At 40.2% G+C, this 15,375-nt stretch overlaps 1 protein-coding gene across 1 annotated transcript; it reads right to left on the bottom strand.

The window, feature by feature from the left end:
- Window positions 1-1,467: 1,467 nt before the first annotated feature.
- On the bottom strand, window positions 1,468-15,086 carry serbp1b (SERPINE1 mRNA binding protein 1b). The gene is made up of 9 exons (XM_079612583.1): window positions 14,613-15,086; window positions 12,916-13,105; window positions 9,791-9,931; window positions 9,637-9,708; window positions 7,323-7,397; window positions 7,049-7,235; window positions 6,904-6,960; window positions 4,521-4,769; window positions 1,468-2,817 (listed from the first exon to the last, which is right to left on the bottom strand). The coding sequence occupies exons 1-9, from the start codon at window positions 14,866-14,868 to the stop codon at window positions 2,758-2,760; spliced, it is 1,287 nt and encodes a 428-aa protein (XP_079468709.1). The 5' UTR covers window positions 14,869-15,086; the 3' UTR covers window positions 1,468-2,757.
- Window positions 15,087-15,375: the final 289 nt, after the last annotated feature.

The following is a 15,375-nucleotide window of genomic DNA, read 5'->3' as shown; positions in this document are numbered from 1 at the left end:
ACATTGGGACTAACGTCCCGGTAAGTTGAAAATAGGAAGTCTCGTGAGAAGCGAGAAAGAGCGAGAAACACGTACTGCTTTACGGAATACAAAATGTACGTCAATGTTAAATGATACTGTGAATGATGTATTACCCACCTCGGTAGACATGCTCCACACGATAAAGTTGGTGCGTCTGGGACTCATTTGTTCACCACACCGGCTACGACCATAACAAAAGCACATGAGCAGCGGTAGAAAGGGGGAGGAGTGCGCCGGCACGCCGCAAGTGACTTTACGACAGTGATGTGAAAAATATACGCACCGCAGCTGTAGGGGGAGCTCGTTGAGAAAATCAGCAAAGCGGTGGCTAGAGTTACCGACTGCCACTTTAAAAGGAAGTAGCGTAGCGTGGTAGTCACGTTACGGCGGAGGGAAAAGCGAAGCGTGTTTCTCCACGTGGCGTGGAGATGAAAGAGTTTCATGCTTAATTCTGCTTAGTACCCCTTTGGCAAGCGGAGCGAGTGACGCAGGGTTAATTTTTATTTTGTGTGTTGACTGACTGTTTATGGATGACAGTCTCATGTATTTCTATTTTCCAGTTTCTATGGTCGAACGATCCATAAGCAATGCAAGCGTCAAAGAGGAGGGGAACCTGGAGGAAGGTAAGGTGGCGGAGCTGAGGTTTAAGCCAGGGCCGGAAAAGCCTCGGGATCATCCACATTGGGAACAGAAACACCTCCACCCTGTCAAATCCAAAAGCAGGACTACACAGAAGTCATAAACACACAAAAGGCCTCTGGTAGCACCAAAAACACTAAATCCACAGGTGACTATCTCAGATAGTCAAGAGAGCAAGCTGGTGGTAAAAGTGCCATTGATGCGGTCCACCAACCCATCGCTTCGGGGGTGCAGAGGTTTAATGCAGGCGCTCTTGATCAAACACTGTGTTTCTACGCAGCTCCTCTGAATTGGCAGCACATCTCCTCCACCAGCTTCCCATCGGTTATTCCCCTTGGATGGATATTTGACATGTTACCGTCTGCTTAGGATGGGGTAAACTACAGCGGACAGCACTACCTCACAACCAGTCCCAGTGTTATCAAGACAAGCGGTATGACTTACAATCTCACTTATCAAACATATTCTGAAAATTATATATAAACAATGTTTGTTTTGTATTGTTTATTTAATGCAGAATTGGGAGCTAAACACTACGGAAAAATATTTCTGGATCCGACACTGCTAATAAAGTGGCTATAAATGTGACTCACGTATAATGCTGCCAAGGACAAATTCAACAAATGCATTGTTATTCAGTAGAAGTGGTTCTCAAATCCAGTCTTAATTTACTAATTTTACTGCATGCATTGACGGAACAAGTGATTCTGCAGATATTGTTGATACCAGGCAAACAGGTAAACAGAGGGAGGGGTGAAGGAGAGACAAAAGCAGAGTATTAACAAACCGGAAGCATGGACTCAAAGATAGTGTCGTCTTCCATTTTATTGTCCCTCCTACGAATACAGAGTACATCGGCCATCACACTTGGAGGTCTTGCTATTTCACATACACAAGAAGCTGGTTCCAACTTTTCTTTTGCAGCACACTGTTGTCCCACCCTGAATTACACATTTTTCAGAAAACGCAAGCAGTAGTGCCATCATAATAATAATTAAAAAATAAAAACACAGCAAAGATCACAGAAGGAATAAAAATAAAACAAATGGTACTGATGCAAAAAGACCACGTGCTTAGTAGCTATATTTCAAATGTCACCAAAAATCTAAGTGCAAGATATGTCAACAACCTTAGCTAGAGAAAACTTCATGTTAAGAACATGACTCGCTGAAACTTACCATCCAAGCTCAGGAAAATAAACTCATGACAGATGAAATAAAACAGGTTATCTTTCTCTCATACACACACACACACGCACAACACATCACTTATGTATACAGTTCTGAAAGTGGTCCTAAGGTTTCTAAGAGATGAACTTGACTTGAGGACCAGCCTGGATCTACATCGAGCCCTGGGTGATTTAACAAGATAAGGAAGTAATCTCTCTGAGGAACAAAGACAACTATGCATACTAATATCACAGGTCCAGCAAAGGACGACAAAACACCAAAGCAAGATCAAGACGACGCATTTGCTTCTTGCTACCGGTCAAGAAAAAAACGAAACAAAAAAAACAAACAAGAGGGTAGCTTGACCTTGGAGCTTTCTTTCAAAACATTTAAAATAGTCAATATACATTACTCATGTATATGTTAATAGTAAAATCATCACTACAAGTCTTGTATTCTCACTTAGTAGTGAGAGATGGAGAGAGGAAAAAAAGAAGAAAGATCTGCTTTTGGTAGAGCCATTGAGAGAGTGAGTGCACTCACTTACACGCAGACACCGCCGTGTCCCGAGGGAAGCTTAAGCGTTCACAACACACTTCAACTTCTATCTTGAAAATGCATACATTCAAGCAGCAATAAAAAAATATTTATGGCGAATGCATAATCTCTGGAAAAAAGGGAAAAAAATACTGTATGAACATCCCTGCTATCATGTCTCTAAATACAAAACCTCTACCCATAATTTGCTTCAGTGTAACAAGAAGTCCTTTTTGTGTTTTTCCGCAGGTAAAAGTCAGTTCTCAGTGTATGTATGGATGACAGTCTCATGTATTTCTATTTTCCGGTTTCTATGGTCGAACGATCCATAAGCATGCAAGCGTCAAAGAGGAGGGGAGCCTGGAGGAAGGTTAGGTGGCGGAGCTGAGGTTTAAGCCAGGGCCGGAAAAGCCTCGGGATCATCCACATTGGGAACGGAAACACCTCCACCCTGTCAAATCCAAAAGCAACACACTTCAGGACTACACGGCAATAATGAGAAACAATCATTCATAACAGTAGAACATGTGTTGCTCTTTTTCCTGTAAATCAAACATCTACTAAATGAGTGAAATCTGGAAAGTATATAAACTCAAGCGTTCAGCATCTCGTGTCGTACTCAACTCTCCAAAGGCTGGAGGAACGACACACACCTGATGCTTGCGGGACTCGTTTACACCTCTCGGGAAGTGTTGCACGATGGCATTGGTTTGGCACAAGCATTCATACAGGACACTTCCTGGGAGTTCCTTTATTTCTTTTATTTATTTGTTGGTACACATTTATATTATATTTTATGATTGTTGTTTTCATTATGTCTCCCTTATTATTGTGTATATGACACAGTGGCCTGTGCCGTTTAGTCATTAATACAGAGGGAAAGTCAGCCAAAAAATTCCATTGTTAAATCAATAATTTTTTTATTATTAAATACAATTTTATGGCCAGTAAGAAATATGTTTGGTCTTAACTCACAATTCAGCCAATATTCACAGGTCTGATGACGAGTAATTGTTAATCATGCAACACACGACTATAAAGTGCGTGAAGACGTGTCCACATGGTCTCAGAAGATGCATGTCTAAACTAGGGAAGCACCGATACCACTTTTCCCAGGAGTCCTCTGATACCTATACTTTCATTTTTTGTACTTTCCAAGACTGAGTACCGATACTGCCTTATGAAATACTGCAATGTGAAATATCACAATTCCCAGGTACAGAAATTGACTAAAGTAATCAAATGTAAAATAAGTATTCACTGTATGAATCTAGATTAATCATTGTTAAAATTACAAGTCATTTCTTTTCTTGCTATATTAGCATTGAGGACAGGACAGCCGCAGGTTTATGAGGCTGCTGTCACTTTAAGGGGGCTTTCACACACTGGGCTCGTTTGCTGCGGTCCGAGCGCGCTTGTTCCCAGCGCCCCCCCGCAGCGTTGCTCTGGTTTCACACTCAGCTTGATTCTACGTGCACGGCGCATGATAGAAAACCGAACGCGGGTCAACAGTCTATTAAACGGAGTTCTCTTTTAGGGGTCGACCGATTATCGGCGCCGATATTATGCATTTCTATGGTTATCGGTATAAAACAACAACACAGGTTTACTGTGCGTGTTTACGGTGGTCTTCTGCTGCGTGCAAACACTCTTTAGAGGAGACCGTGGATTTCCACATTTGTTGCCCTGATTCCACACGATAATACACTGCAGGCTCACTCTCGCTCCTATCCAAGGTAAATCATCAACACGATCATCCCTTACAACTGTATTTTCCTTTTTAATTAAAGTGAATCCAATCATATTTCAAACCATTCAAAAACATCATGGTGAACAGTGTCTCAGCTGATGGGGAAAATCCATTATTTATTGGCTTTAATATATCGGCCACATTTTCTTATTGGGCCGATACCGATAACATTCAAACTGAACATATATCAGCCGATACCGATATATCGTGCATCCCTAATAGTAATAATACAAAGTTTTGTAGCTCTTTGTTGGGGTATAAGTGAATTGAGTCAATTTAAAAACAATGTATTTTCTAAGTTAAACATTAATATAATGCATAGTGATAATGCTCGGGGCAGACTAGAGTTTTATTTGATATAAGCAGTGTCTGTAACAAAAATTGAGTACATGTCTGTTCTTTACCTTCTCAGATCTGCCTCCGCCTCGGCTTGGGCGTCCACCACTGCTGCCGCCGCCTCCTCCGTCTCCTCCTCTTCCTCCTCCGTCTCCTCTTCCTCCTCCTCCACCTCCACCTCCACCACGGCCTCCACGTCCTCCACGAGATCCTCCACGGCCACGGCCTGGCCGACCCAAGTCTCCGAAGTTTATCTCCAGCTGGGAAGTGATGTCATTGGCTGGCTTACGGAAGTGGTGTTCTCCACCTTCTTCAGCCTTTAAGAAATAATATTACAGGAAACAAATCTATCATTCCCAATTTCACATGATGAGAAGAAACTATGACCACAGAGCTGACCCCTCAATCCAGCTTGAAGTACTAATATTAGTGCTGTCAAAATTATTGCAAGTGATTATTTTTTCCTTTTAACTCACTGAAAATATTTAGCGATATCAACGCAGCATTGTTTTTTTCTGTCATCCTTTGGCTGATCTACAGTATATGATCCCGCTTATTCCTTCAAGTGCTATTAAACCATTCATGTGTGATGAGAACTCAAATCTTCACTGGCACGCATGGCTCTCTGAACAAACACCCAACATGTGTTTGCCGGTCTTAAAGTGACAGCAGCCTAATAACTCTACTACTGCGGTCTGATTAATGTTCATCAACAAGAGAGGAAACCACTCACTGCTCTTGACTGAATAATGTCTGGAGCTTTAAGGAGGATTCATCTAGATTTCATTTATAATTTATGCAGTGAAAACTAGTGTTTGATAACTATTCAATTTCTGTTTATTTCCTACATGTTAGACCACCTGAAAATCTTAAAGCACTGTTTACAAGGTTACATGGATCAAAAACAATATTATTTTGAGCAACCTAGGACTGGGACGGTTACCGCAATACCGCGGTCACGTGACGCCTACCGAGGGTCTGAGCTCGTCACCGTCATCACCGCAAAAAAAACACATTGGCCTGCACATGTGTGCACGTTGTGTCTAATGACATGGATTCATTGATTCTAATGACATGGATTATGTCTAATGACATTGTGTCTTACATGGATTCAAGGTTTTCTAAACAAAACTTATCAAAAGATGGAGCAAATCCGACCTTTCGCGAGTCGGGGAGCGCAATGTCCCATGACACATAATAACATTCCATTCTAGAGATGCGCGGATGGGCTATTATTTCATCCACAACTGCATCACAAAACTCATCGTCCGTCCCCACCAAGGTTTTTTTTTACCAATTTTCAAAACCACACCCGTCCGCTGATTGTTTTAAGGTCTATGGGCGATGCAAGGCGCTGCTGCCGCGAGGCTGGAAAGCTCCTGGCTGATCTAGAAAGGAGACTTATCCAATGCAGCAAAAGTCGGCTAAAGTCCATAGTATAGCCTATTGGCTCTGTTGTATCCCCAGAATTCAGATCGGCACACAGGGACTAAAATAAATAAATATTTTCAGAGTAAAGTCTTCTCTACGAAATGCACATTTCATACGGATTACATAAGCAGAGAGTAGTCTTTTTCTTTTTGAATTTTGTTTAAAAGTAGACATTTCAAGCTTTCTATTTATTTCTCATGTCTGTGAGACAAGTATCCTATACGCAGAGTTTCGGTTCATTTATGAGACGAGCTCCAGTTCACATGCAATGCAAGAGATCGCATCCTTGCTTTTCAACCACGGTAAGAAAAAATCCATACCGTCCCAGCCCTAGTGCAACCCTGATATTGAACCCTGAAATATTAAAGGCACAGCTAAATGTGACATTACAATTTGGTGAAGATTGTTTTAAGTTCACATATTATATTAAATGGTTTTCTATTTTTTTAAAGCCAATTAAATGTTAAAATCGATAGCTTTTAATTATACTATAACGTTAAATGGCTAAAATTGAGGGGGAACAATCCCTGCAATAGAGACAACTGTATTGGTATCAGTGATACAGGCTTTCATTCATATTTCTTAAGAAGATGCCATTAAACTAGTATTTAAAATAATACTGTCTAATTAACACCTTTACTGGGAACAACATGAACCAAATATGTACATCTTTTATAACAATTGGAAGGTATGATAGGAAACAAGTCAATCCTCAAAGCAGGCGGTCCATTAGAGCAATGACAGAGCCGAGCGTGCACATGCTGTCCTGACTAAATGAACAGGAGCGGTTGGGAAGAAAATCACTGTAAGCATAGAGTTAGTGAACCAGAGGAGGAGGATGGAAGAACAGAAGAAGTGATTTTTTGGTTTTAAAAAGTCAGCATGTCATGTGAGTGTACATGACCATAGATTCTTGAATTCTGGCAATGTACTATTTTAACTGAACTTTAGTTTAGGATAACCATATACAAACTGAAAAACAACTATAAAAGGAGACCAAACACAAATTAAGACAAATACCTTGTGGAACGAGTCAGGATCAACATCTCCAGCTTCGATCACAGCTCCAGCATGCCGCTGCAAACACACAAAAGCAGAAACTAAGTCTTGGAACTGTAAAAAGACTGAAATTTCCAAGACTAGAAAATGATCTAATTCAACCCACCGTGCCGACTTCCTCACTCTTTGACTTGTGCAGTACGTAGCCCTTCTTCCACTGACCATCGTTACCTTCGTTGGGCTTGCGGATGTTGAACTCAACTTTGGACCGTTCTTTGTCTTGCATGGCCTTCCATTCATCCAGTGTCATCTCCTTAGGACCTTCCTCCTTCACCTCCTCTACTTCATTCTCCCTACACACACACACAACCATCCAATGGCATGCTCTTAGTACATGAAGCATTTTCATTTCTTCAAATCAGTTTATCGTGAACACTCACTTGTTTTCGGAGTCGACAGGGGCGTGTTCTTCACCTTCAGGAACGGGCTCAGGTGCAGCGGATTGGTCAAGCTCACTGTCAAATCAGACACTGTTATTAGATCTGGTGAACCCTTGAAAGATCAAACTAAACCTTTCAAACATTTCACAAATCTTACAGTTCATAAATGTACCCGTGTTCATTTCACACTATGGTAATCAGATTCACACTATGGTAATGATTAGGCATTACTCATATCTAGAGCACAAGCGGGACAAGTTTCATGTCAAAATGTTATACTTGGGGTTGAATAAATAAAAATGATTTGCCTTACCAAACTCCACTAATTAAAATCAACAAGAGTCACATCACATAAGCGGTTCAGGTATTTTAGACGATCTACAACAGGGGTCGGCAACAGGCGGACCGCGGGCCAATGCCAGCGATCATATCAGATTATTTTGATATCGCCTGGTTCTGAAATAGATCCGTCATGACAGCAACAGTTACTTACAATCACTTAGGGTGCATTCACACCAGGAAAGTCAGCTAGTTCACTTGCTTTGGTCCGGAACAAATACAATGTTGATTTTTTTAGTTGGGTACGGTTCGCTTTCACACTGCCCTTTTTGCAAGTCAACCAAAATTTGAAAACAAAACTACATGTGTGTGAAAGTCATCCATTCATTGGACAGACATTCTCAAGTCAAGTCAAGTCAAGTCATCTTTATTTATATAGCGCTTTTTACAATACAGATTGTATCAAAGCAGCTTCACAGTGATAACATGAAAATAATACAAAAAACAATTTCATCATCGTCCACCTTAAGGCAGATCTATAATATTGTTGAATATTAAATGTCCCCAACGCGGAAGCATTCTCAAGCAGGAAGTGCAAAAACAGGCCATTTATGGAGATCTTCCGTAGAGCAATTTTTATTCTTTTACTGATTTGGTGTTATCAGCTACTAACGCAATATGAAGAAACCTATGAGCATGATATTACACAATGTCATCTATACGATGTTGTAATTAGGATTTTGTGAAGACGAAGATGTGTTGCAAGACGGTTCTGGAGGAGAACGCATGCTCTTCACTGATAAAGTTCTAACAGTATTAAAAACAAGTGAACAGTCAGAAATAAAACAGAGATGAATACAATCATCAACAATTAAAGTTACAAAGTAATTCCGGTACAGAAACGAATAATTAAGCCTAAATGTAAAAACACTATTCGTTCACTGTAGAAATGAAATGTATAGTTTCATCTTCGTTAAAGCTGTATTATGTTGTTTTATTAACATTAATGACACAGACAACAGTAGGAATATTGGGTTTCTGCTCGGGCCGAGAAAAAAAATGACAAACATCTGGTTTCTTTTTTAACTATGACATAACCGAGAGAATACTTGCAGAGCATTTAAGACGAGTCTGTCTTAAGGAAACGCGGTGTTCGAGTGCTATAACACCTCTCGCGCCGGCGTCTCTCTCTCTCTGCGTGCGCGCGGCTGTGGACACAGATAATGCGCGAGTCTCGATTTTCGCCTCTTCTTCCGCGTTTAAAATAGTTTGAATGTGTAAATTGGCAAGACAAAACACAACTAAATTATAAACTTTAAGTGTATGATTGTTAAATTTAGTAGTTAATCCGTGAATCACATGCGTGCCGAACAGTGGGGCAGCTGGTCCGTATACACAGATCTATAGGCATTTCATCACCACAAATTACATAGCAAAAATCTGACCCTGTCAAAAAAAGGTGCAGTACTTCATGTTCACACCGTAAACTAACAATAATAATAAAATAATAAAAAATGCAGTTTAGTACATGAGGATGCCAAGGAATAGTTCTTAGTAGTATAATTCAAAGTAGGCTACGTCAAATAATTATTACAATAAGTTAGGCTCTATTGTGTAACAAACTAATTAAAATGATACACAGTCTGTGTTGCAAGTTGGTGAATGAAGATACTTGCCAGGTTACGTGTCACTGCTGCTTTATTAATTTACCCAGTGAAAAGCCCGGACGCCACACATGTGGCTTTCTGTTAATGACTGTCCTACTACAGGATTTAACACTAACAGCTCACTACCAGTTACAAAAGACACTGTAACAGTCGGTCATATAAGGTAAAAAATTGCTTTTTTCATCAATTAATTTCTTACATTATCCTTTGACTATGTTCTGGCCCGCCATCTAGTGGCGAATAATTTTTTGCGAAATGCCTACTTGCCGACCCCGGATCTACAATATTTCTGCATGACACATTGGACGAGCTTGAAACTCAAGCTGCTACAACCCCAAGCCTCAAATATTCCCCATCTACAATCCTACCTGGTTTCTTCCTTCACATTGCCCCAGTTGTGCGGGCCGCTCCCACCGCGCTTCTCCTCTCCTTTCTGTCGACTAACACATGAAGAACATTGCAGTGAGACTAATGACACAAGACCCCTTCGAGGATTAGTTATTGCTGGCTTCTCACACTCACGATTTGTCATTGCCGCTGTGTCTGTCAAAGTCACGTTTGCCCCGGGAATCAAAACCATCTCCGCGTCCCATGCCTCGTCCACGGCCACCTCTGGCCCCGCGTCCTCCTCCACGCCCTCGAGACGGCTTATCCCCGACTGGCCTGAGGACAACATTTACAGTATTTATGACAAAGACGACTGGCAATCTTGAGCTACAAATCAAATAAAAAAATGCTTGGATGTAGCTATTCATCACATGTGGATTTATTACCATGCTGGTTCAACAACTTTGAGAATCTCAACCAGACAGACACTGCAACACTGGCTCGACCAATGGCATGAGTTTGGGGAGTTCGACTTCCTGTCTGTCTAACCAATGGCAGACGCAGGACTTACAGACATTATTTTGAAAATCTATTTGGTGATATCAGTTGTTTTTTTAGGCTTAGGTTTTTCTAAATGAAATAACCCTCACTCGGCTAGAACAATCTCACAACTAATATTGTAAACTATACAGGGAACCCTGTCTTTCAGTGCATTACCATAATATTAAAGTTTAAAATGAACAAAAGCGTCCAAATTTAAATGCTTAGAAGTTTAACTTTTTATTATATAATTGTTTCTAATCCAACTTGTTTTCATGACAGAATTATTCAAACATACATTGAATAAGACATTACTACCAAATTAAGTTAAAAAAAATAACAATGTAATACAGTGCATATAATAAGCAAAAGTTGTTTAATGAGCAATAGATATTGAACGGCTATCCTGAAGTAAATGTGGCCGTTTCGCTGACGTCTTTCAGAACTCAGAACTCAGAAAACAGAACTCATTTCAGAAAGTTGTACGGTTTCTTCAACATACCTTCTGATGTTCATTCATGTTTTTCATGCTATCGCTAGTAGTAAAGTGGAGGAGATGATAGCTTCTTGAATTGAGGATGCTACAGTGATCCGTCACGCCACATTAAAGAACTTCATAATTAGTGATAACCGATAATCGGTTTTACCGATATTTTAACTTGCCTCCCTTCATTTGTAAATTTGACATAACAGCCATTAATGCACAAAGGAGATATTACATGCTTGATATGTAGTTTAAACTTGCCACTAAATAATAGAGACGAACTCAGTCACGTAATTCATCAAGTCGTGTCCCAATAAAGTCCATCTTCACTGGGACATGACGCATTACGGGAGTCTTGTGATTTTCAGTAAATCAGCCATTAATGATGCATGTTGGAAATACAAGCGCTGAATATAATTCTCTCTCTGTTGTCTATGCTCATCATTAGTCTCGCGAAGTCACGTTCCAGCGTATTCAATTTGCTTCACTCTTTAAACAACATATAAACCTTTTAAAACTGAAGTTTAAAACAAATGCTTACATTCATGCAGAGTTGATAGACTCCCCTGTCATTCATTTATGTTCCACATTTGAAAACAGACTTTTATCAGACAAATGTATTTAGCCCTGTTATATTACTGCTGCGGTTTTAAATAAAGATACAACTGGGAGTACTAAGCTACAGTAAAGCAGCAATGTTTTTTAATCACTATGTTTTTGTATGTGTGTGTGTGTGTGTGTGTGTGTGTGTGGTTATTTCGCATGCTATTTTTGTTATCCGTTTGTTCACCTGATCAAAGCTTTTATTTAAAAGAGACACTTCAATGTGTTTTCAAGACCCCTTTATTTATTGATGTAGAAGTGTGTTTTAGGGCTGTCACATTTGAGAAAAATCTAATTCGAACGAATATCAAATACCAATCTATGTATTCGAATATATATTCTAATATCAAAAAAAAAAAAAAAAAAAAAACTTAACGGAGATTCAATCACAACTTTACTAACAGTCATGATTGGTGCCGACCGGTTGTGCAGGAAAGTATGCAGTTATACGATGTTGGACGCCTGGCGATGCTCTGGCCGTCTGCTGTGTTTCTGGGGCTGTTTACACCTGGCCACTTCATGCGTTTTCTCAGATCGGATAGCTATCTTTTTTTATCAAAACGATTCCATTTACACCCGGTTCACATAGGCCTAAATGTGTTTCTGCAAAACGGATATAAATCTGATCTTCAATTCCCGCGCTATAGCCTATATGGATTTAATGTCACCGAAAGCAACAGATATGAGCTGCATTTTATTGATCATCAGCTAACATTTCAAAATCAAAGACTGCAATAAGAGAGATCAGCAGCCCTGGTAAGATCATTTTGTTTCTTTACTTTTAATGAAGATTATTATTATTGTGTGTTAAGCGTCTGCGACTAACTTTCACTTTGATTTGCAATAGTTTGCACGTTAGCTTGACGCTTGATGAATAAATCATCTGCGGTGATGCGTGTTGCAGCGCGCCGTCATATCTGACTATAACATAGCCTGTAACACGCTTTCAAAATAACACGCTTTTTTAAAATAAAAATTAAACGGACTAATCATAGACTGTAAAAAATGCGCTAGGCATGGCAATTTAAAAACCGGATAGTTTATTTGTAGTTCGATTACGGATATTTCACGTCATGTTCGAATGCATATTCGAATATCGAATGAAAAGTGACAGCCCTAGTGTGTTTTGTTATAAACGCAATGAGAGAGTGAAATTACAGTATAAAAGAAAGTGTTAAAACTTTTGTTCAATACCATTATAAATGTAAAAAACGGAAATAATAAAAATATATCAGTTCTGTATTCAGTTATCAGGTACATAAACATGCATATAATCAGTATTAGTTATATACAGTCAATATCAGTCGATCTCGATTCATAATGGCCTTTACTCTTGGAATTTCATGATAAAATGTATAGAATTTGAAAGCTGAGACTTTATATCAAAAGTAACAAAGCTTAAAGGTAATTGGACGGAAGGCAAGCTACAAACCAATGTTTAGAGAAGTTTTGTTCCCGCATAAACTGAACAGCGTAGACTAAAAGATTGGTTCAAGAATCTACAGTGGTCCACATTTGAAGTGGATCAAAACCTTTCATTAAAGTTATACATGAATTTTAAACAATACCTGTTCTCTTCTGTATACTGTATATTGTTGACTAATATAGGTTCAATAAAAATGACGATAGACTGATATAGTCCACCCAGACCTAATGCCGTCAGTTACATTGTTATGATCAGAACAAAACTCACTTGTCCACAGAGAACTCGCCCCCCTCTGGCTTTTCGTCCGCTGGTTTATCGAAGCGTCGCTCGCGAGGAGGTCGTCTCTCTGGCCGCCGGTCACCGGGGCGTCCCTCTCCTTGACCTCCCTGACCTCCGGGGTGCTGGGAGCTGGCCTGACCCTGCTGACCCTCCGGCCTCCGCCCAACTCTCCTCATTCCTAAAACAGAGATTCAGACTTTCATTAAACACGGGTGGGAAAGCCCAACACTAGGAACCTGTGAACAACTCATACTTCACTCAGAGAAAATGAGAAATGACTTTTTGAAATATGCTTTTTGATCTGACCGCTGCATGTGGCGGCCAAAAGTAATCCATACATCTATTGCTGAAGCTCCACTAGTACTTTCACAGCACACAATTATTTAAGCAAATAGTGCGCAAGTTGTGGGCTGGCGGGGATCATGAAAGTAGTCTACAAGTTTACTTCCACTGCATGTAAAAACACCAAACATAATATGTGAGCACACAAGGGTGAGCAAATGATAAAGGAATAGTTCACCCAAAATTGTAAATTCTGCCCTCAAGTTGTTCCAAACCTGTATGGGTTTCATTCTGTTGAACAAGAACATTTTGGTATGTGGTAAGAACATTATTTTGGTATGTGGTAAACAGACAGTTGACAGTTGCCAGCCATCGACTTCCATAGAATTCTTTTCTCATTCTATGGAAGTTGATGGTTACCAACATTCTTTAAAATATATTTTGTGTTCGAGAAGAAAAACTCATACATGTTCGGAACAACTTGAGGGCGAATGTTAATTTTTGTGTGAACTATCCCTATAAAATTTGGGTGAGCTAACTGTTACTCATTTTAGTGTTTTAAACGAGGTCAAAATCGTTCACGAATCAATCCTAGTGATGTTTGAAGAGAAGACACCTTTTCACTTACTAGATCAGATCTTAAAGCACTAGGGTACACATTGTCATTTCAACAATAAATAATAATAAATCAAAAATGAAACATGGCAATATGAAATGACACATCAGACTGGTGAACACTAGTCTAAATGTGTCAACATGAGTGAGTTCCTGCATAACGTTAATCTCCGTTAGTCACGACACACCTAAACATGTCAAAGTGAAAGTCCTGCTGAGGCTCATAACGTTACGTTTTTGCATAACATCAAAACACGCCGACATTTTCTCCATGTGCACATCAGCACCCTGCGAAGTAAAACATCACATTATATATTCACATACGGCTAGCACATTAGCATGTAGCTAAGGCAGCTACGCAGTTATAAATAAAGTGAGGATGATCAAATCACAAACAAATAGAGATGTTGACATGTCAGAGGAAGAGAACAGGTGATGACACGCATGCTGAATCTCACTGGGGGATTTCGCTCTCCAAACACTGTGTTAGTGCACATCTAATGTCGAGCAGCCGCTCCATGTTGACTTCTCTGCTGTGTTTATATGCGCTTCTCAGTTGCCCTGTCCCATAACCCACTGAGCTGCCTACATAGACAGTATTTTTTGGGCACCACATGTGCGTTACGAACTCATTTATGGCGCGTTTGAGAGGTTCGCGTCAGCATTTTTCAGGCGCGTTGCGACTCGACAGCGTTTTGTTGGTTGGAGCGTGTCTATAATATCCAAATATGTTGTCTTCTAAGCTCATTCGGTTTTGAGATATACTTAGTACTGAAACTTCTACATACCCTCCTTCTTAAGTGGCACAGGGGCCTGGATGTCTTCTTTCTTCTCCTGCGTTGTGTTTTTCCTGTCTTTCTGGGACTCTTTCTTCAGCTGTTTAGCGGCTTGAGCTGCCGTCTTCGAGCCGCCCGACGCGGCCGCATCTTTCTTCTTGTTTTCGGCCGCCTTTAAAATCTCGAACGGGTCGGATTCGTCGTCCAATAGCTGGTCGAACCGATTGGTAACGACGCAGCCGAAGCCTTCTTGCAGATGCCCGGGCATGATGGCGCCCCAACAACGGGATTCTCCTCCGATTCTTCGAGGCTTCGAGCTAACGGCTCACGGTGGACAACCACAAGATGGCCAAGGAAGACACACACACCTGCTTCTCTTCCGGCGCTCTCAGTATCCGGGACATTACCGCTCGCGCGACACATGGGGGGTGTAGTTCTACATGTGTAGGCCTACTACTGATCTACAGTTCACTCGTGCAGAATTGTAAAGCATGAAAGGATTATGGTTATTTAATCGAAGTGAAACAACACCGAACTGCAACTTTGCCGCATTATTTTCCTGTTATCACTGTAAAGCTGCTTTGAAACAATCTGTAGCCTACTGTTAAAGGCGCAATGAATGAATAAAGATGACTTTTACTTGATTATATGTAAAAATGTAGCCAAGAATCATCATAATAGAAGTAAAAATTTTGGACTAAAAATGAGCGTTGGGCGATGACTGGTAAAGAAAACACAATTTGATGTTCCAAATCTTGTCTTTAAATCAAAGGCT

This window comes from Phoxinus phoxinus, assembly GCF_949152265.1.
Source record: "Phoxinus phoxinus genome assembly, chromosome: 5".
In the NCBI taxonomy this organism is placed as follows: domain Eukaryota; kingdom Metazoa; phylum Chordata; class Actinopteri; order Cypriniformes; family Leuciscidae; genus Phoxinus; species Phoxinus phoxinus.
This window is presented reverse-complemented; position numbering and strand designations above follow the sequence as displayed.